Source organism: Megascapheus bottae, chromosome 28 (genome assembly GCF_031878675.1).
Source record: "Megascapheus bottae isolate mThoBot1 chromosome 28, mThoBot2.hap1, whole genome shotgun sequence".
Lineage (NCBI taxonomy): Eukaryota > Metazoa > Chordata > Mammalia > Rodentia > Geomyidae > Megascapheus > Megascapheus bottae.
In genome coordinates, this window is record NC_143536.1 from 11,551,264 (window position 1) to 11,575,091 (window position 23,828).

Below are 23,828 nucleotides of genomic sequence, written 5' to 3' on the forward strand. Positions count from 1 at the left end.
AAGGACAATGCTCAGGCCCTGAGCTCAAGCCCAGGACTGGCAAAAAATAAATAAATAAATAAAGCTACATATCTACATGTAAAAAGATCTTAAAATGCTCTTACAATTTACTTAAAAGTATCTGAACTAGCCCAGGAATTTGGCCTGGTAGTTGAGTGCTTGCCTAGCATGTATGAAGACCTGGGTTCGATTCCTTGGGACCACATACATAGAAAAACCACAAATGGTGCTGTGAGTCAATTGGTAGAGCACTAGTCTTGAGGAAAGCCTATGGACAGTGCTCAGGCCCTGAGTTCAAGCCCCAGGACAGGAAAAAAAAGTATCTGAACTAATAAATAAAATGAATCACTTCAAAATAAAAAATTCAAAAAGTAAATGAAATGCTTGTCAGTACAGTACATCTCAAAACATCACTTAAAGTAAGAAACATATGAAACACTCAACTTTAGTTCCTATATACCTCACTGAATTTCAATTAGCAAGAAATACTATCTCCCTTAAGTTAAATTTGAAGATGCTCTTTCAGAGAACCCAAATAAAGCCAATAATGTAAACATTCTACAAAGTTATGTACAAGTTATCTTAAATTATAATATGAAAAATGCTTTTAGGTGCCAGAGTGTAGCCTACTAATAGAGTGCTTGCCTAAAAGGCATAAAGCCCTGGGTTTGATTTCTCAGTACTACATGCACAGAAAAATCCAGAAGTAGTGCTATGGCTCAAGTGGTAGAGCACTAGCTACAAGAAAGCTTGACAGTGCCCTGGCTCTGAGTTGAACCCTCACAACTAGCAAAACAAAACAAAAAGTTTCCTTAGAACCCTCTTCAAAATAAATACAATGTGTCACTTCTGAAATATAAGTCAATCTCTGTAAAATATATTATTAAATTTAACCAATAACTAAATGTATTGAGGAGGAAGATATACTATCCAAGAGTTAGAAGTGAAACTTGTTACTTACATGTTTATAATTTGGCCACTAGGATAGACAATTATGACAAACTAAACCAGAGAAATTAAACAACCGAACTCCTATTTCTTAGATTTATGGCAACACCTCTGTTGTTGCCAGACTCCCTGAGTCATCTCTTAAGAACACGGCATCCATCTCAGAGTAGTTTCCGTCCAACAAAAGCCTGGTTTCCAGGGAGATACTCTGGACTTTCAGATTTTTTAGGCTGACATTTTAGGAAAATCCCTCGATAAAAAAGAAAAAAATCTGACTCTCCTCTTTCTATTGCTGTAGTAAAATAAAAATTAAATTCATAACTAAATAAGCAATGACAAGTAGACTCAGAGCTCACTTCAACAACAAACAAAAAAAATTACAAATCAAACTTTTGTTTGTAGTCTTTTTTCTGAGTAAAAAGAAATAAAGACTGCTTTGTTGCTTTCCTTACATGTGCCTTTTCTATCATTTTTTACTTCATGGTTGATTGCAACACACAAGTAGAAGAGCACTCGAAATAAGAACTTCTCTCTTATTAAGTCAGGTTTTCTCTTCTTACTCCAATTGACATATTTATAATAATTTAAAATGATTAGGTTTGTAGATTGATATACATACTGCAAATCTAACATTTTAAAGTGTTTGCTTTTATGCTAGTGCTAGGGCTTGAACTCACAGCTTCAAGCTCTTGCTCTTTTCATTCCAAGTTGGAGCTCCCACACATGAGCTATACCTCTACTTCCTGCTTTCTGCTGTTTAATTGGAGATAAGATTCTCACAGATTTCTCTGCCCAGGGACAGGAGTTCTCAGAACTCAACCTCCAGAGTAGCTAGACTTACAGGCAGGAGCAACATATCTTAAAAACAGTTTTGAGCCAAGTGTAGTAGTGTACCCTTGTAATCTCAATTAAGTGGGAGCCTAGTAGAAGGATAGAAGTCCAATGCCAGCCCTGGGCAAAAATTATCAGAAAGATAGTAAACAGTTTGGGATTGAAATTCTGAGAAGTAATCAGGCAACTAAGCATATGAGTAAATGAGGGGAAAAAAATCTAGTGGTTATTCATTTCTTACCTGACTTTTGTCTTCCTCCATCCTTTTCTTGGCTTACAAAGAAAATAAAAGTAATAGTATTTGAAAGAAAAAAGATAACTAAAAAGCAAAAGGGATAGGGGCATGGTTTAAGTGGTAGACTGTTGAGACTCCATATTCAAACCCCAGTACCATAAAAACAAAATTTTAATGGATATTTTCTATTCTCTTTTTCTTTTTCCTGCTCACACTGATGCTTGAACTCAAGAACTTAGACTGGAACCAAGATCTTAAGATCTCAGCCTCCTGAACAGCTTAGATTATAAACATGAGCCACCAACACCTGGTAGTCCGTTTTCTTTTCTTTTTTTTCTTTTATTTATTTATTTTTCAGGGCCTGGGTGCAGCTCCATGAGCTTCTTTAGCTAAAGGCTAGGACTCTACCGTTTTCCAGCCCAGGCTAGCTTAAACTGTGATCCTCTGTTCTCATCCTCCTGAGTAGCTAGGGCCATTATAGAATAGAAATAGATTAAAACACAGAACCAATTAATAGCTTCATACTTACATGACCAAACAGCACAGATAGTCCCAGAATTACAATGGTTCCACGTAATGATTTTCAACTTTTTTTTTTTTTGGTCAGTCCTGGGCCTTGAACTTAGGGCCTGGGCACTGTCTCTCAACTTTCTCAAGGCTAGAATTCTACCACTTGAGCCACAGTACCGCTTCTGGATTTTTCTGTTTGTGGTACTGAGGAATTGAACCCAGGGTTTCATGCATTCTAGGCGAGCAGTCTGCCACTAGGCCACACTCCTGGCCCCATTTTTTTTTAAATTATTCTTTTATTTTTCTTTTTATTTTTGTCAGGAATGGGGCTTGAACTCAAGGCCTGGGCTCTGTCTCTGAGCCTCTTTGTACTCTAGGCTAGCAATAGCACCACCTCTGAGTTTTCAACTTTCTCTTGGTTTAGAGAGTGATATATAGGGGCAAAGAGTTTGGCCTAGTGGTAGAGTGTTTGCCTAGCATGCATGAATACCAGGGTTTGATTCCTAGATACCACATACATAGGAAAAAGCCAGAAGTGGTGCTGTGGCTCAAGTGGTAGAGCTCTAGCTTTAAGAAAACCCAAGAACAGTGCTCAGGCCCTGAACCAAGCCCAGGAATGGCAGAAAGGAAGGAAGGAAGGAAGGAAGGAAGGAAGGAAGGAAGGAAGGAAGGAAGGAAGGAAGGAAGGAAGGAAGGCAGGCAGGCAGGCAGGCAGGCAGGCAGGCAGGCAGGCAGGCAGGCAGGCAGGCAGGCAGGCAAGCCAGGAGCTGGTGGCTTATGCCTCCAGCTGAGGCTGAGATCTGAGGCTCATGGTTCAAAACCATCCAGGCACAAAAGTCTATGAGACTCTTATCTCCAATTAACCATAATAAAACTGGAAGTGGCGCAGTGGCTCAAAGTGGTAGAGCACTAACCTTGAGCTCAGGGACAGAGCCCCGGCCCAGGGTTCAAACCAACAATAATAACAACAAAAAAAGAGTGATATGTACTCAGAAAATATACTTCAGATTCTGAATTTTATTATTGTCAGAGGCTAGTGATCTGTAGTAGAACTCTTTAATGACACATAGCAGTGACCTTGAGCCACAATTCCCATCAGTAATATATATAACCTCAGCAGTGACATATACTACATAAAATATTCTGCAGTACACTCCACTGCCAGGAATTCTGGGATACAGAAATGTAATGATTACATGAAATATGCTCTATTATAAAATAAGCTTTGTATTAGATTTCTAGTTTTGTTGTGTTTGGTTTTAAGGCAAAAACAATATATGTCTGTATATGTATGTGTATACATTTATATTCATGTATATAAATGTGTATGTTTTTAAATGTGACTATATGTATATTTGTATACAAACATATGGGCACATACATATCACACATATGTCTTAAGCAATGTAGCCAAGATGGGCTTTGAATTCCCCAACCTACTGCCTCAGATTCCTGGGTGCTAGGATTCCAGGTAAGTGAAGTTCCTGTGCATTTTGATGAAGCTGATAATCTAATAACCACACTGAATCAATAAGATATTACATTATAATACAAATCAGCACATGAGATTCTAACTGAATGAAACTGCTACCTTTGGCCACTTGGGATTGAGGACTCGGGCTTTGATGGCATCATCCAGTGCCTGGTCATACTGCTGGATTTTCATGTAGGCTGCAGACCGATTGCTGTACAAGATGCAGTTTTGAGGGTCAACAGCAAGAGCTTCATTGTATAGAACAATAGCTGTGTGGAAATCTCCATCATGACAGGCCTGGTTACTCTGCCGAACTTTCTCAACAAATTCAGCTTTGCTCAGTACTGGTTCATCAGGGCTTCTCCTGCCAACAGTCTTAGCACCAAAGAGAGGAACCTACAAAGAAAAACTTTGTTAAACAAAATTCAGATAATCCAGATATATGAACCTCAACAGAATGTAGACCTTCTTCTCATGTCTTTATAGTTGATTTGGCATCTAAGAGAAATCTTCCTTGAAGCGGCCATCATTTATGCATTCAACTATGCCTTAAATACACATGGATATATGTATACATGATACTTACATTCATACTTACTCATGTACATAGCTGTTGACTGACAGAGTAAATGAGTGTAAAACAAGTTTTTTTGACCATTTAAAGTTATACTAGGGAAAAACTAAACGCAAACCTATATGGAAAGCATGATCTCAGCTATGTTAACAATGAATCTGCTCCAACAAATAAAAGAATGCAATTTAAGTAATTTTAGCATGTTAATATAAGGCTATGAAGTATTTTTACTTTCTTACACTTTCTCTTATTCAAATATTAGGGAATGATTATGCAAAGCTTTAGTTTTTTGGATTTGTTTTTAATCTTTTTTATTTTTTAAATTCTAGGAGTTGAACTCAGAGCCTCTCACTTGTTGGCAAACACTCTACAATCTGACCCAAATATCTCAATCTGACCCAAATATCTCAGTTTAGATAATAAACTTTTTTTTTTTTAACCAGTCCTGGGGCCTGAACTCAGGGTCTGAGCACAGGCCCTTAGCTTCTTCTGCTCAAGGCTAGCACTCTACCACTTGAGCCACAGCTCCACTTCCAGCTTTTTCTGTTTATGTGGTATCAGGCTTCATGCATGTTAGGCAAGCACTCTACCACAAAGCAACATTCACAGCCCCCAGGCGATAAACTTTTTTTTTTTTTTTTTGCCAGTCCTGGGCTTTGAACTCAGGGCCTAAGCACTGTCCTTGGGCTTTCTCAAGACTAGCACTCTACCATTTGGGTAGTTTTTTTCTACATATGTGGTACCAAGGAATCAAACCCCGGTCTCTGTGCATGCTAGGGAAGCACTCTACCACTAGACCAAACTCCTGGCCAATATTCCTGATTTTAGATGATATGTTTTCAGTTTTTCCTCAATCATAATGGTAATGAACGGATTTGTCATATATAGCCTTTATTATATGATATGTAGTCCTTTTATTTTGGTTTCTTCAATGTTTTTATCAAAAAAAGGATACTGAATTTCGTCAGTGGCTTTTTCTGCATAAATTCCGATGATTTTTGTCCTTGAGTCTATTTATGGGATGGTCATTCAAAAGTATACTGTTCTATTAGGGGCAAGCCTCAAGTGCAGAGACTAGGTTGGCAAGCACAAGGATTTGTATTCAAGCCCTAGTACCATCAAAAGCTGGTTGTTCAATTTATGTATCTATACAGTTTCTGTAGTTTCTCTTGATGATTTCTAGTGTTGCTCCATTATGAACTGATAGGATACACGAAATTATTTAAATTTTTTGCATTTGTTAAGATTTGCTTTCTGGTCTTCAAAATATCTACTTTGAAAAAAGTTCTGTGCATTGCTGAAAATAATGTGTATTCTTCAGCTACTCAATGGAATACATGGCAGATGCCTGTTATATCCATTTGATTGGTTAACTTTGATTTTTTGTTGATTTTGGGGGGAGGGTAAGGGTGTTTGAATAACCCATTTGCAAGTGACAATAGTGCACTGAAGACATTGACTTTTATTGTATGTCTAGTAATGTTTGTTTTAAGAAATTAGAGGGCTGGGCCGGGAGTTTGGCCTTGTGGTAGAGTGTTTACCTAGCATGCAGGAAGACCTGGGTTCGATTCCTCAGTACCACATACATAGAAAAGCCAGAACTGGTGTTGTGGCTCAAGTGGTAGAGCACTAACCTTGAGGAAAGCCCAAGGACAGTGCTCAGGCCCTGAGTTCAGTCCCCAGGACTGGCAAAATAAATTTAGATAGATAGATAGATAGATAGATAGATAGATAGATAGATAGATAGATAGATAGATAGATTAGATTAGATTCGATTAGATATATTATATATTTTAAAAAGAAATTAGAGGGCTAGGGGCCAGGAGTTTGGCCTAGTGGTACAGTGCTTGCCTAGCATGCACGTAGACCTGGATTCAATTCCTTGGTACTATATATCTAGAACAAGCTGGAAGTGGTACTGTGGCTCAAGTGGTAGAGTTCCAGCCTTGGGAAAAAACAAAAACAAAAAGAACAGTGCTCAGTCCCTGAGTTCAAGCCCCAGGATTGGCCCAAAAAAAAAAAAGAGTTAATAAATTCTTTAATTAAGAAAAAAAAAGGAAAAGAAATTACAGGGCTAGGAGTATGGCCTAGTGGTAGAGTGCTTGCCGAGCATGCACAAAGCCCTGAGTTCAACCTCAGTACCACATATACAGAAAAAGCCAGAAGTGGTGCTGTGGCATAAGTGGTCAAGTACTAGCCTTCAGAAAGCTCAAGGACAGTTCCCAGGCCCTGAGTTCAAGCCCCGGGACTGGCCAAAAGAAGAAAGAAAGAAAAGAAAGAATTAGATATTGGGCCGGGAGTTTGGCCTAGTGGTTAAAGTGCTTGCCTAGCATGCACGAAGACCCGGGTTCAATTCCTTGGTACCACATACATAGAAAAAAGCCAGAAGTGGTGCTGAGGCTCAAGTGGTAGAGCTCTAGCCTTGAGAAAGTCCAAGGAAAGTGCTCAGGCCCTGAGCTCAAGCCCAGAACTGGCCAAAAAAAAAAAAAAAAAAGAGAAAGAATTAGATATGCCACTATTTAGGGCCGGTATATTTATAATCATTATATTACCTTTATTTATTGCTTCTTGCGCTCATACATAGCAGTGTCTCATCTCATGCTGGCTTGATTATTTTTGTCAGATATGAGCATAACTACTATTGTTTCCAGGACCAGGCGTTTGTCCTAGCAGTAGAGTGCTTACCTAGCATGTACTAAGACTCGGGTTTGATTCCTCAGTACCACATACATAGAAAAAAGCTGGAAGTGGTGCTGAGGCTCAAGTGATAGAGCTCTAGCCTTGAGAAAGTTCAAGGACAGGGCTCAGGCCCTGAGTTCAAGCCCAGGACTGACCAAAAAAATAATAATAAAATAAAATGCCATTTTCTATCTGTAGGAGTTACTTTTCTCATTGCTAAGATAGAAATTGCACCTAAGAATATGTTTCTAAGACCTACTTCCTCCTACTAACCTTCTAATACTTTTTTAATGCTATTCTATTATGAGCCTGTCATTCATTCCTGGGCTGGCTTTGACCCACAATCCTCAGATCTCAGCCTCCTGAGTACCTAGGATTGTAGGCATGAGCCACCAGAGCCCAGCAACTAGAATTCTTTTGAGTATTTTATGCAATGCTGCATAGTGATAACGAATTCCCTTAGAATAGGATTATTTTGGAAGTGCTTTATATTTCCTCCAATTCTAAATGGTAACTTTGTTGGATATAGTAATCTGGCAGTTATTTTCCTTCAGAGCTTATAATTCATCATACTGTACATTCCTCAACTTAAGAGTTGAGAAATCTACTTTTATTCTAAGATCTGTATCTTTGTAAGTTACAAGGCACTTCTCCCTCATAACTTTCAACAGTCTTTCTTTATTTTGTACTCTTGGCATTTTAACTACAATATGATAGGTTTTATTATCATGTGTATTTAGGACTCTAAATGTTCCTGTTCCTGGATGTTCATATTTTCCCACAATTCTGAATATTTTCTGCTACTTTTTCCAAAGGGGAGAGGGGAAATCCTATACCTTTAGTCTATGTCTTGATGCCTTCTTAAGTATACCATGTGTGTTAGGTCTCTCTTGTCTCAGTGGTCATACATGGTCTGTTTATAATTGCTTTTTTTCTTCATTACCGTCTAAATGTTATCTTGTCATTATGCCCTAAACACCTCCTTTGTGCTTGATCTTATTCCTGGCAAGGCTTGATTTCAACTCAGCTTTCACATAACTTATTATACTTTTCATTTTCAACATGTTTGGTTCTTTTACAAAATCTCTTGTTTCTACTGACTTTCTTATTCATGTACTTTATTTTCTTACATAATTTGTCCAGCTTTTTTTCTTATTTTATTGAAATTCATTTAGCTTTACGAGGAAAAAAAAAACCAGGGGAACTATGCTGATGTTTGCTACCAGGTAGCCTACCTCGTCTCTTTTATCTTTGTTTTTCAGATAAGGTCTTGTGCCTTTTCGCCTCAGCTAACCTCAGATCATGATCCTCCAACCTATGCCTCCTGATTACAGCTGTGAGCCACCACACCCCATTTATTTGTTAAAATGAGGTATCATTAACTTATTCCTAGGCTGGCCTCAAATTGTGATCCCCTCTCTCTCTGCTTCCTGAATCACTGGGACTGCGTTACAAACATGTACCATCACATGTGGACCCCTAAAAACCATTCTTAGAGCAGCATCAGTGGCTTATGATTGTAATTCTAGCTACTCTGAAGGCTGACACTGAAAATTCAGCTTCAAAGCAGAAAAGTTCATGAAACTCCATCCACAAAATAACTAGAAAAAAAGCTGTGCCAAAATTGTGGTTCCAAGTGTAGTACATTAGCCAAGAAAGTGGAAGGCTCTGAGTTCAAACCGTGGAACCAAGAAAAAGTACATGTGTGTACACACACAGACACACACACACACACAAATATCAAGTAAAATCATGCCTCTCATGCAAACATCAAATGAATGTAAATCAAAGATTTTATTTAGGTTATTGAGTAAAATAATCCATGTTTTGAGAGAATTCAAAGGGCCATATGTATAAGCAATCAGAATTGTTGAAAGTAAATTTTAAATAGATGCACAATCACCCTTTTCTCAGAGGGAGAAAAAGGAAATCAGTTGTCTCTCCATCTAGAAAGAATCATTTGCACAACTATGTCCTTTGTGTTACTAACAGTTATCTATAACATACAAGTCTATAAAATAGCTCAAAGATCATGAAAACCTCTTAAAATCTGACAGAACAGGAGAATGTACAAGTATTCCAGACAACCACCGAACAAACCCATTAATCTTTTGGGTCCGTTTCATGTCCTCTAGAACTTTTCCAGAGAGCTGGGTGCCAGTAACTCATGTCTATAATCCTAGCTACTTAGGAGGCTGAGACCTGAGGATCACAGGTCAAAGCCAGCCCAGGCAATGAAGTCTGTGAGACTCTTTATCGCCAATTAACCACCAGAAAACCAGAAGTGGCACTATGACTTAAATGGTAAGAATTCTTGAGCTGAAGAGCTTAGGGACAACACTCAGGCCCAAAATCCAAAGCCCCACCACCACCACCAACAACAACAACAAAAATCTCCTGACATTCACAAAGCTAAGTACACTAGAATAAGGACAAAAGAAGTATCTTTAATTGAACTAAATATTATCAAGAGAAGCCCACATGAGATAATTAGCATGAAATGGTGTTAGAAATAAACACAAAACACTCAGCACAGCAGGAATTCAGATATGCATAATTAATGTAGACACAATTCTCTGTATATTCAGCAGTATCCAGGAGAAGAAAGTCTAGATGTAAGTACAGAGATTCAGTATTCTGAAATCATAGAATGCAGTGCTCTTACAGAATCTCTGTTTTACTACTAGTTGACAGAAATATCTGAGATCTCACAACTCTTCTTTCAAGTATAAAACAAGACTGTAGTTTAACCCCTCCTCTTATCTCCATCTTCTCACATTTAAAAGTAATTCAGGGGCTGGGAGTTTGGCCTAGTGGTAAAGTGCCTGCCTAGCATGCACGAAGACCTGGGTTCAATTCCTCAGTACCACATATATAGAAAAAAGCCAGAAGTGGTGCTGAGGCTCAAGTGGTAGAGCTCTAGCCTTGAGAAAGTCCAAGGACATTGCTCAGGCCCTGAGCTCAAGCCCAGGACTGGCAAAATAATAATAATAATAATAATTCAGAATCTGAACCCACTTTTAGAAGAATTATTAGAATGCAAATCAAATTAGCCTGCTATCTGTTTAAGGAAATTAGGTTTCATTGAAAAATAGCTACACCTATTCACTTATAGCCTACCAATAACTGTACTAAATGAAGAACTGAGTAGTAGAGAAGGTCCTGCTCCACAAAGCCTAAAATATTACTATCTAGCACTTAAAATATGCCACGTGATTAAGGTTTAGCACAGTGATAGAAAGCCTGGCTAGCACACAAAAATGCCCTGAGTTCTGTCCACAGCATCACATACAAACACAGTCAGCACTTAACACACATACAATGAAAGAAAAGAAACCAATATCTGATACAGATCAATAGTTGTTAATACTTTGAAGTTTCTTAGCCTCACTTAAGCACCACAACTTTATTTGATCATTTAATTGTACATTTTGAGATAAGTAAGAAACTATAAAGGCTACTCTGAAGTCAGTTATTATCTTTAAAGACATTTTATGAGTTAAAATAGCATCAATTTATACTGATGGAATATATATATATATACTTGTACACACACACACACTCACACATACACACAAATGTGAAATAAACCATGAACCCCCTTTGGAGTCCACAACTCTAGGAAGCTGTGATATAATTTAAGTTTACTTGCTACAGAGAACAGAAAGCGTATACTGGTTAATCAACTCTCCCATCTAATTGCCATCATAAATAATGGTTTAATAGCAACCATTTGGGCTTTTTTAATATATTTAATATGCAATTGATATATTCCAAACCTTAGTAATCTTGTTTCATTTTAATTAAATATTTAAGTGCTAGGCATCAGTACTTCATGGTTGTAATCCTAACTAACAGGAAGGTGAGATCTGAGAACTGCAGTTCAAAAGCAGCCCTGGATGGAAAGTCTATGAGCCTTGTATCTCCAATTAAACACCAAAAATCTAGAAATGGAAGTGTGGCTTCAATGTAGAGAGCTAGCCTTGAGCAAAAAAGTTCAGGGACAGTGCACAGGCCCTGAATTTAAGCCCCAAGACCACATCAAAATAAACAGATCAATAAATAAATACAACTTTTAGGGCCAGGAGCGTGGCCTAGTGGTAGAGTGCTCGCCTAGCATGCATGAGGCCCTGGGTTTGATTTCTTGATACCACGTACACAGAAGCCAGAAGTGGCACTGTGGCTCAAGTGGCAGGGCACTAGCCATGAGCAAAAAGTGTCCAAGGACAGTGCCCAGGCCCTGAGCTCAAGCCACAGGACTGGCAACCAAAAAAAAATCATCATATGACCAAATCATCTTTTAAGATACTACCTACTTAACTAGTATGTTTCTCTAAAAATGTCCCTAAAAGTAGACTCAAAATGGTCAAGTAACAAGCCAGTTTAGCCTAGTGGTAGAATGCTTCCCTAGCATGCACGAAGATCCAGGTTCAATTCCTCGGGACTACATACATAGGAAAAGCCAGAAGTGGTGCTGTGGCTCAAGTAGTAGAGCACTAGCCTTGAGAAAGCCCAAGGACAGTGTTCAAGGCCTGAGTTCAAGCCAGCACTGGCCAAGAAAAAAAAAATGGGAAGTAGCAATGACTTTCTAGATTATAACACTCTATATTCACCAATAAATACTAACAATATATACAATGATGTTTAGTAAATTGTAGCCAATCTAAAATACATTTTTTTGTGCTACCTCTAGGCTTGAAATCAGGGCCCAGGATCTGTCCCTTAGCTGTTTTACTGACATTTTGGCACTTGAGCTATAGCTCCAGTTCCAGCGCAGTATTCATTAGTTTCTTAATATTAATCTTGAAGACAATCTCAAAATATGTTCCTACTAACCACCAATAAGCTTTATTTATACTGAAATGTGGAACCTCACCTGTATTTAATTGTTGCCTTAATTTATCATACTTTTTTTAATTTTTTTTTTTGCCAGTCCTGGAGCTTGAACTCAGGGTCTGGGCACTGTCCTTGGCCTTTCCTACCACTTGAGCCACAGTACCATTTCCAGCTTTTTATGTATACACGATACCAAGGAATGGAACCCAGGGTTTCCTGCATCTAGGCAGGCACTCTACCACTAAGCCACACTCCCGGTCCCCAAGTGCATGCTTTATACCATGCATTTACTAAAGACATGATTACAAAAAAAATTTTTTTTAAATAAGACACTGTCCCAATATGCTAAAACACAGAAGATCTTTATGTTATCATATCTTTCTGGTATATTACTGTCTCTGAATCTTAATTCTTTCAGTATACTTATCCATCACCTATATGTGAAAACCACAACTTCTATAAACATGCCTCACATGGTTTCAGATAACAGTATACTATTTAGATTTAGATTTGAAAAATAATCATGGTAGCTAGACACTGGAGTACTCACAACTGATCGTAGATACCTGGGGAGCTGACAATATTATCACTTCAGTTTAAGGCCAGCTTAGGCAGAAAAAAAAGGGAGGGGTTCAAAGCCTGCCTGGGCAGGAAAGTCCAAGAGCCTCCTATTTCTAATTTAATCACCAGATAACTGGATGTGATGCTGCGGTTCAAAGTGGTAAAGCACTAGCTTTGAGCAAAGGAGCTTAGGTACAGTGCCCAGGCCCCAAGCACAGGACATAATAATAATAATAATAATAATAATAATAATAATAATAATAAAAGCAGCAAGACCCTATCTCAAAAATCAAGGCTAACCAGCACAACCATGTTCATTGCAGCGCTATTTACCATAACCAAGATATGGAATCAACCCAGATGCCCCTCAGTAGATGAACAGATCAAGAAAATAATGGTATCTATATACAATAGAATTCTATGCTTCCATCAGAAAAAAATGACATTTCCCCAATTCATAAGAAAATGGAAAGACTTGGAAAAAATTATACTAAGCAAAGTAAGCCAAAGAAACATAGGCTGCATGGGTTTCCCATATTTGTAATATCTGGAACATGCCTAGAAATCTGTAAACCCTATGGACAGTAAAAGACAAATAATTATACCTGGACCTGACTAATTAAAGTCATCTAAACATTCGCACAGTGAGAACAAAGGAGGATATTCTTAGGAGAGGATCACAAGGGCTCAATAGCTATGTGCATAAGATCATATAAAATGGTATTTATCAAAATGAACTCCAAGAAATGGAAGAGGTATTTTTTATTAGTTTGTGGTTCTTTTCTTTCCTTCTCTCCTTTTTTCTTTCGTTTACTCCCTTGTCACTGTTTTTGACTTCCGTACCCTCTGTCTTATATATGTTTACCTGATTTAGAGAGAGCAAAGGGAAGCACAGAAATGGTGAGACAAAGGGTGAATCAATTCAGCAGTGAAACCCACTAGGCACTATGTTAGAAATGAACTGTACAATTTTGGATAGAGGGATGGCAGGAGGGGAAAAACTGGGAGAGAATGAATGAGTGAGTGATACTGCTCAAAAGGAAATGTACTCACTACATGACTTACGTAACTGTAACCCCTCTGTACATCACTTTTACAATACTTTTTTTTAAAAAATCAGGGCTGGGCTGGGAGTTTAGCCTAGTGATAGAGTGCTTGCTTAGTATGCACAAAGACCCAGGTTTGATTCCTCAGTACCACATACATAAAAAGCCAGAAATGGTGCTATGTCTCAAGTGGTTGAGTGTTAGCCTTGAGAAAAGCCCAAAAACAGTGTTCAGGTCCTGAGTTTAATACCCAGGACTGGCAAAAAAAAAAAAATCAGGGCTGGAGGTATGGCTCAGTGTTTATAGGGTCATTTTAGGAAAGACAAAACCCCCATTACTGCCAAACAACAACAAAAATATAATCTTGGTAAATATTTTCTATAAGGGTATGATTTAACCACTTTACCACCATTAAATCTACAGCATTTATAGGAGGGAAAAACTGAGAAAGAGTGAGGGAAGGGGTGACACTGTCCAAAAAGAAATTTACTTGTTTCTAACTTATGTAACTATAACCCATCTATATATCACTTATAATAACAATAAAAAAATTTTAAGTGGCGCTGTGGCTCACAGAGTAGGGCAGTAGCCTTGAGCTAAAGAGCTCAGGGACAGCGTCCAGGCCCAGAATTCAAGTCCCACCACTGACACACTCAAACAAAAAAAAATTTATTTTACTTTGGGGCTGGAAGTTTGGCCTAGTGGTAGAGTGCTTGCCTAGCATGCACAAAGACCTGGGTTTGATTCATCAGTACCACATACATAGAAAAGGCCAGAAGTGGGGCTGTGGCTAAAGTAGTAGAGCACTACTCTTGAGAAAGCCCAAGGACAGTGATCAGGCCCTGAGTTCAAGCCCCAGAACTGTCAAAAAAAAATTTTTTTTTAAAAGAAAACCTACAGCGTTTATATTGCCCATAATCATGATATACTTTATCAAGATATTTAGGATATATATATATAATTATTTCTTATGTAGCATGTCATCTTAAAATTGCCTTAAAAAGTTGTATTTTGTAATATTAAGTTCTTAAGTGAACCACAGTAACACCTAATCATTATCACTTCTCTCTAACCGTCAGGATTCAGTCAGAAGCCAGAAACCACACCAATTATTTGAACAGAGAATTTAATACAAGGCTTTGTTAACTGAGTTTGAAATTTTGGGGTATAGGCCTAAAGGTAGGGGGAAAATGTGAAGAAGAAATATGGAAATCAAAGACAGAGAGTGTAGGAAGCAGCTAGCGAACCTAAGGCAAGGCAAACAAAAGCTTGGAATAGAGGTAATCCACACCCAGCCATCAGAGAAAGGAGTGCTTGGCTGGTGTTAGGGTCTCTGGTTTCCAAGGAGAGCCCCAATGGGACTGGGACCCGGACCTCTATGCAGAATGCTGACTTGCTGGTGCTAGTTGTCTCTGAAGAAAGCTTGATGAAAGTGGTCCTTGGATCCAAACTGTTACAGGAAGGGACTGCTGCTGCAGGAATGAAGAAGTGGCATTAGGGCAGTACTCATAAGAACAAGCTGACTAGAAAAGGCAAATCCCTTGCTCCTCTTCTGTACCTTCAATTCCCACATGTGCAACAGGACACAAACTGGCAGAGTCTTAGTCCTAGGTTCACGGATCTGAATAAACAGGATGCATGTGGACAATAATTTAGTAAACTACTTTCTACAGTCACACGAAACTATCTGTTTAATCAAGTCACGCTAGGATGTAGCTCAGTTAGCAAAAGTGCTTACCCAGCAAGTGCAACATCCTGGGTTCAATTCTAAGAACCAAAAAAGAAAAGACAAAGACAAAATCATCATCACCATCATCATCATCATCATCATCATCATCATCATCTACAAGTCTGTTTCAATTTGTATCTAAAGCTTAAGTATCTTCTGCTGTTCTAACAGTAATAACACCACCTGACCTAACACTGGTTTAGCCCTTCCTTCCTGCCTGAAACTGTTTACAACAGTATATATGAACAAGTGTACTTAATATAATAGAACTCTGTAGAGATAATGGTAGTAGATAATGGTAATAGATAAGGGTAGCACTCCCACTTCCAGATAGACAATAAGGTGCAGAAAAGGTAAATAACTTGCTCAATATGCCATACAGCTATTGAAGGTCTTAGACTAAACCAGGCATCCAACTTTCTAAAAGCCATGTTTTTGGTTGCTTTTCACTGCTACAATGCCATAATATGCAATTCTCTGTAAATTTAAAGAAACCTTTGAAATGCAACTTCTGCTAAACACCATTTGCTTACTTGCTTTTTGAAAGTTTATTTCTGAACTTATAGCTTTTTTTTGTCAGTCCTGGGGCTTGAACTCAGGGCCTGAGTGCTGTCCCTGGGCTTTCTCAAGGCTAGAGTTCTACAACTTGAGCCATAGCACCATTTCCAGCTTTTTTCTATGGATGTGGTACTGAGGAATCGAACCCAGGTCTTCATGCATGCTAGGCGAGCACTCTACCACTAGGCCAAACTCCCAGCCTTATATCTTTATGAAAAAATGAAATTCCCATAATGGAGGGATTTTTCCAGTCTCTTTACTGAGAACATACAACCTGGTAACTAACTCTAGTGCCCCTGACAACAAAGCAGAGTAAAGGCAATGAAATAATCTACACTGAAAAAAGAAAAGGAAAAGCTATCTTTACTACTGTCTTAAATCAAAAGTCTACTCATAAACACAATTTATTCTATAAAGGATTGTTTCTATTAATTGAAATACTTCCAGTTCAGTTTTTTTGCTGGTTAACTGGCAATGAATCTCTCACATTTTTCTGCCTGGGCTGGTTCTGAACATCAATTCTCCTGTAATCCTAACTATTCAAAAAGCTGAGACCTGGGGCCGGGAGTTTGGCCTAGTGCTCGCCTAGCATGCATGAAGACCTGGGTTCGATTCCTCAGTACCATATACATAGGAAAAAGCCGGAAATGGTTCTGAGGCTCAAGTGGTAGAGCTCTAGCCTTGAGAAAGCCCAAGGACAGTGCTCAGGCCCTGAGCTCAAGCCCAGGACTGGCAAAAAAAAAGAAAAAAAAAGAACTAGCAGAGATGCTAGATGTTGATTGCTCATGCCCATCATCCTATCAAGAAGCTGGGATCTGAGGATCCTGCTTCAGAGCCAGTGGAGCAGAGAAGCCCTGAGAGACTCTTTTCTACAACAAACCATTCAAAAAAAAAAAAAGAAAACTGAGACCTGAAGGATTGCACTTCAAAGCCAGCATGGGCAGAAAGTCCAAGAGATTCCTGCACCAATTAACCAGCAAAATGCCAAATGGAGAAGTTGTTCAAGTAGTAGAATATCACATATGAACAAAAAAGTGAGAGTGTGAAGCCTTCAATTCAAACCCCATTATTTACATACACACACACACACACACACACACACACACAATCTGAAATCTGACATACTCCAAAATCTTGAACTTTTTCTTTAGTAGTAGTGTTTGAGCTCAGGATCTTTTACTTTCTATGTAGGTAAGTCTACCACATTTATCCAAACCTCAGCCCAAAAATCATAGTGTATTGAGAAACATCATGACTCCACAAGTAGAAATATCTACATTTGATTTCACAATAGTCATAATACACACACACACACACACACACACACACACACACACACTCTACCTTTAAAATTACCTTTAGGCTTAGGGATGTAGTCATTGGTAGAACCTTTGCCTCACATAAATTATGCCCTGTATTCAATCACTACCACAACAGAGAAAAGAAAAAAAAGAAAAGAAAAGCATCCCTTCAGGCTATGTGCATAACCTGTATATGAAATATGAATTTCATTGTTTAGACTTGGGTTCATCTCCAAGATATCTCATTATGTATACAGTAAACCTAAGGGATTAGGTCTGTGATCTGTATCTAGTCCTGTCATATTTCCAAAATCTAAAAAGTCTTAAATCGAAAACATTTCTGGTCCCAAACCCTTCAGAAGATGAATACTCAACCAATATCTTAATTTAAGAATCAGCTTGCCAGGCACAGTGGCTCACGCCTGTAATCCTAGCTACTCAGGAGGCTGAGATCTGAGGATCAAGGTTCAAAGCCAGCCCGGGCACAAAAGAACCTGAGACTCTTATCTTCAATATACCTCTAGAAAACGGGAAATGGAGCTTGGTTCAAGGGTAGGGTGGTAGCTTTGAACTAAAGAGCTCAGGGACAACGCCCAAGACAAGTTCAAGCCCCATGTCCTCTTCAAAACAAAAACAAAAAAAAGAATCAGCTGAGGCCAGGTGTAGAGGCTCATGCCCATAATCCTACTCTGGAAACAGAAATCAGGAAGATCATAGTTTCAGGCTAGCCTAGAAAAGTATGTAAGTCCCCCAAGTCAAACAATAAAAAAAAAAAAGAGCACAGTGATGTACATCTGCCATCCTAGCCACAGTCCAAATCACAGTCCAGGTTTACCCAGTCATAAACGTAAGACCCTATTCAAAACAAAAAGCTGGCGAAATGGCTCCAGTGATAGAGGGTCTGCCTACCAAACACAAGACTTAATGTTCAAAAATTGATGGTGTTAGAAAAGAGGGGATGGGAGTTTAGCCTAGTGGTAGAGTGCTTGCCTAGCATGCATATAGACCCAGGTTTGATTCCTCAGTACCACATACATAGAAAAGGCCGGAAGTGGTGCTGTGGCTCAAATGGCAGAGCATGTTAGCCTTGAGAAAGCCCAAGGCCAGTGTTCAGGCCCTGAGTGCAAGCCCCAGGACTGTCAAATAATAAAAAAGCAATGGACAGAGGGGTTACAGTTACAAAAATCAGGTAATGAGTTCATTTCTTTTTAGAAAATGTCACCCTCAGTTTTTTCCTCCTATCCCACTCACAAGTTATATAGTTCATTTTCAACACTGTCTAGTGAGTACTACTGCTGCATTTGTTCACCGTTGTCCCATTTCTGTGCCTCCCCCTGCTCTCCCAAAGACAGATAAACAAGCAAACAAGACAAAAAGAAAAGTGTAGGTTATAAATTTACTTAGTATTCTGATTGGGAGGTAACTTTTATTGCTAAAATAATATTTATAGAGTAAATATTTTTTGGCTCATAATAAACTTACATTCAGTGAACAGGGTATGTTCCAAGTAGACTACCGTCTGTGGTTTCTTCCCTTACAAAGTTACAATCCACCTTAGCTATTTAAGCAACTCTTTGGAGGGTTTTTGTTTTGTTTTGTTTTTTTGTTAGTTGTGAGGCTTGAACTCTGGGCTTGGGTACTGTCCCTGAGCTCTTCAGCCCAAGGCTACCACCCTATCCCTTGAGTCACAGCACCACAATTTTGTTTTATTTTTATCATTTATTTTCATCAGTCATGGGGCTTGAACTCAGGTCCTGGGCACTGAGTTTTTTTTGCTCAAGGCTAGCACTCTAACACTTTGAGGCACAGCAACACTTCTGACCTTAGCTACTGAAAAAAGATATCAAAATAGGGGCTGGGAGTTTGGCCTAGTGGTTAAAGTGTTTGCCTAGCATGCACAAAGACCCGGGTTCGATTCCTTGGTACCACATATATACAAAAAAAGCCGGAAGTGGTGCTGAGGCTCAAGTGGTAGAGCTCTAGCCTTGAGAAAGTCCAAGAACAGCGCTCAAGCCCAGACTGGCAAAAAAAAAAAAAAAAAAAAAAAAGATATCAAAATAAAAATGGTTCTCAGCTTAAATTCAAGTATTATACTTTCATTCTTTTTTTTTTCAGTGGGTTATGAAGGTTAAACTCTGCCTGGGCTCTGTCCCTGTGCTCTTCAGCCCAAGGCTATGCCTTGAGCCAAGCCCCACTTTGCATGTTGTAGAGGTTAACTGGAGATAAGTGTTGCAGGTCCTTTTGTGTCCAGGATGGCTTTGAACTTTGATCCTCAAATCTCAGCCTGAGAAGCTAAAATTACAAGCATGAGCCACCATGCTCCGTTTTTTTTTTTTTTTCTGGTCAGTCCTGGGGCTTGAAGTCAGGGCCTGGACACTGGCCTTGGGCTTTCTCAAGGCTGGAGCTCACCACTTGAGTCACAGCATTACTTCTGGCTATTTTTATGTTTGTGGTAGCAAGGAATAGAACCCAGGTCTTTGTGCATGCTAGGCAAGCACTCTACTACTAGGCCAAACTCCAGGCCCCTCAAATGTTATACTTATTAATAGAGTTTTTAAAAATTAGTAATAGACAAAAGAATACTTTAAAAAGGGTTGCTTCAGGCTGGGCATGGTTGCTCATGCCTGTATTTCTAGCTATTCAGGAGACTAAGATCTGAAGATCAAGATTCAAAGCCAGCCCAGGCACAACAGGACCTGAGACTCTTATCTCCAGTTGACCCCCAGAAAATGAGAAGTGGGGCCTGGCTAGAGGGTAAGTCAGTAGCTTTGAGCAGAAGAGCTTAGGGACAATGCCCAGGCCAAGTTCAAGCCCCATGACCACACACACACACACACACACACACACACACACACACACACACACACACACTGAGAAAAGAAAAATGGCAGGGAACACAGCACACTAAGTAATTATGGGGTAAAAGTTAGTAGCTCTGAATCACATTTTTATTATTTTTAACAATCCTACAACTACAATGTCAGACCCCTTGTACAGTAAGTGATGTGGAGTCACACTACATGGTATATGGACTTTGCCTTCTATCATTCCTTAAGCACTCATCAAGTCATGTAAAGCAAAGCAGTGGGGACAGGAAGAGGTTTGTGGGTTCTCTTTGTGGTTTTTCTCTTTCTGGATTGTGAGGGTTTTGTGAGAGGAGGGGATAACCTAGAGTTTTAAGTGGCTTAGACTTTTGTGTTTATTTGGGTTATTTAGAGTTTATTATTTTGCATGTTTTCTTTGTTTGTTTTTATTTTTGTTTTTTTTTTGTCAGTACTGGGCTTAAGCTCAGGGCCTGAGCACTGTCCTCAAGGCTAGAGCTCTACTGCTTGAGCCTCAGCACCTCTTCCAACTTTTTTTCTATGTATGTGGTACCAAGGAATTGAACCAGGGTCTGCGTGCATGCTAGGCAAGCACTCTACCACTAAGCCAAACTCCCGGCCCCTATTTTGCATGTTTTTAACTAAAGTTAAATAGCAAAAGAAGATAAACACAATCATCAAACTCCTGCCTTATGCAAAGTACTGTGCTAACTAAATCTAAGTGCACTGTTTTACTTAACAATTCTTTGGAGTAAAGACCGATGTCCTACTCTCTAACATAACAAACTGGGATGCATAATAGCTAAGATATATCAGGGTTCATATAACTAGTAAGTAGCAGAGCCACAAAAATCTAGACCTCTTCTAAGTCCAAATTTAGACTTTCAAACACCATTCTAACCAATTTTGAAGATAAGATTTCAAACAGAAAATTGGAATAAACAACCACTAAAGAATGAAATTAAAATACATATGCAAAAGTAAACTTACATTTCTAACAATGTACAACACAAAATTTAAAGAAAAAGTTCCATAAATACTAATATCAAGTAAAATACTTAAGCAAAAACTGTCAAGTTCAAGACTTGAACACTAAATGCTACAAAACATAACGCATGAACACCAGGGTTCAATTTGGTAGAGTCCTTCTATACGTGCATGTAGAACAAATTAACTGAACAACTTTTCAGTGAATACCTCTACTACTGAAAAAACAACAAACAACGAAATGAAACTCAACCCAATTTTAAAAAATCAGAGTACCAAGCAATGCTATTTTGGCATTGACTCCCAACTAAATATAAAACTAATTTCCAAACATTACATAAAAACTTATATAAACTTATATTTAATAAAAACTAAAATGACAAAAAAAAAAAAGCTTCAGGGGCCAGGAGTTTGGCCTAGTGGTAGAGTGCTTGCCTAGCATGCACAAAGACCCTAGTTCGATTCCTCAGTACCACATACATAGAAAAAAGCCGGAAATGGTTCTGAGGCTCAAGTGGTAGAGCTCTAGCCTTGAGAAAGTCCAAAGACAGTGCTCAGGCCCTGAGCTCAAGCCCAGGACTGGCAAAAAAAAAAAAAAAACTAGCTGGATGCAGTGGCTCATGCCTGTAATCCTACCTACTCAGGCGGCTGAGATCTGAGGATCAGGGTTCAAAGCCAGCCTTGGCACTAAAGTCTGTGAGATTCATCTCCAATTAACTACCAGAAAATGGGAAGTGCTGTGGTTCAAGTGGTAGAGAGGTCCCACAACCACCAAAAAAAAAAAAAAAGAAAAAAGAAAAAAAAAACCCTGCAAATACTCGTTTAAACAAATTTCCAACCTCTCTGAATAAACATCAGTTCAGATTTGCTTTGTTGGAAATGGAAATGTTTACCTGCTAAAAAGTAACAAAATCTTTTGAGCCCAGTTTTCCCAAATGAGGATAAATAAGCATTTTCTAATTCAGGATTTCATTTGGGAATTAATTTTAACACATCTAGGGAATACAGTGTTAATCCTTGTACTAGCCAATGTGTACCCTGTGGAACACACTGGAAACAGGCATGAGAAACAGTCACAAAAGTTCAACTAGGAGCGGAAAGAAATCACATACAAAGTAAGGCTGATGAAGATGTCAATCTCAGGAAGCTCCTCAAAGTGTCTCAGAGGCTCCTGTCCTCATTATTGTAGTTTTCCTACAAATATTTACTAAACATCATCTGGTCTAGCAGGCATCATGCGGATTATCACACTGTCCCATCCTATAGGATGGTATAAGCTCAGTAGGTCCCTTGCTCACAGGAGGCTTACACTCCACACCTTGCCAAACTCACCTGGCCTCAACTTCAAAAAACTGATAAAAATGCAAAACTTGGCGAGGTGCTTGTGGGCCTGGAATGCTAGCTACTCAGGAGGTTGAGATCTGAAGATGGCAGTTCAAAGGCAGCCAGGGAAGAGAAGTCCATGTGAGTCCCATCACCACCAAACAGCCAGAAATAAAAGTGTGTGGTTCAAGTGGCAGATGCCAGCTTGAGCAAAAATGCCAAGGTAGAGTGTAAAGCCCAGAGTTCAATCCCAAGTACCCGCACCAACATAAACGAATAAATAAAAATGTTTAGGGGCTGGGGATGTGATTTAATGGTAGAGTGCTTACCTAGCATGCCTGAAGCCCCGGGTTCAATTCCTCAGTTACCACATAAACATAACAGGCGGGAAACAGCACTGTGGCTCACTTGGTAGAGTGCTAGCCTAAGCTTGAGCAAAAGCAGTTCTGGGTCAGTGCCCAGGTTCTGAGTTCAAGCCCCAGGACTGACAAAAGCAAAAACCTCAAAACCTGCTTCCCTAGTCTGAAGTGCCCTGGAGTCATTAGCCTCGGATGGGTGGGCTGTCCCGTGTCTACTTTTCTCGTGCTCCCAATTACTGCTTATGCCCTGAGTTACTGGGGAGGTGGGGGTGGGTAGGATGAAAACAAGTGGGGTGGCCCCGTGCTCAAAGCATCCCATATAACCCAGCAGGAGCCCCACCTGCAAAGTTCGTTCTGCTCAGCGCCCATTCTGTACCTAGACAAACACCGTCCCCGCCCCCCCCCCCCAACCCGACGCCGGGGTGGACCGAAAAGCTTCCAGGCATCCGGCAGCGGTGAGACCCCCGCAGCCTGCCTGTCCCCAGGGCACTGGGAGCTCTCACCCCCCGCGGCCCCACCTGAGCGGGCAGCACCTGAGGCGCCCGGGCGGGTCTCACACCTGTCTGCCCAGCTCCGGGGACCTGCGCCGCCCTCGAGGGGCGGGGCGGCGGGCGTTAGGCGCCGACTGAATACCACCTCCCCCCCCCCGCGCTCCCACACACTCCCGCGGAAACTAAGGCAGGCTGCCGCCGGGCCCCGACGCACCAGCAAAGGCCCGCGGCTGGGCTCGAACCTGGACGGCAAGGCGGCTTCCGCCTCGCGGACTCTCGTGAGTCGCCGAGGCCCGGCCCGGCTTGCACCGAAGGAGTTTCACAAAGAAAGTCTCCCGGCCCGCGCCCCTCACGCACTCACCGGCGCGGGCGCCGGCGGGGACTCGGGCTCCCGGCGCCTGCGGCTCCGAGCTGGAGTCGATCCCAGAGTCACCTCAGGTGCCGGCGGCAGCGACTGCTCCATCGCCGCGGGGGCCCGGGGTGCGTTCTCCTCCAGCTAACGGTCCCGCCACCTAGGCGCGCGCACCGCTCCCGCGCGCCATGTTCCCGCCGTGCCGCGCGCCG

At 40.2% G+C, this 23,828-nt stretch overlaps 1 protein-coding gene across 1 annotated transcript in view; it reads right to left on the reverse strand.

The window, feature by feature from the left end:
* The window catches only part of Ttc28 (tetratricopeptide repeat domain 28), a 464,455-nt gene extending 440,656 nt beyond the window's left edge, over positions 1–23,799 (reverse strand). The window contains exons 1-2 of the mRNA XM_090320386.1: positions 23,626–23,799; positions 4,116–4,394 (exon numbers count right to left, since the gene is read on the reverse strand). Coding sequence (XP_090176512.1) covers positions 4,116–4,394; positions 23,626–23,727 — 381 coding nt within the window. The 5' untranslated portion in view covers positions 23,728–23,799. The remainder of the gene's footprint in view (positions 1–4,115; positions 4,395–23,625) is intronic.
* Between the last annotated feature and the right edge of the window lie 29 nt (positions 23,800–23,828).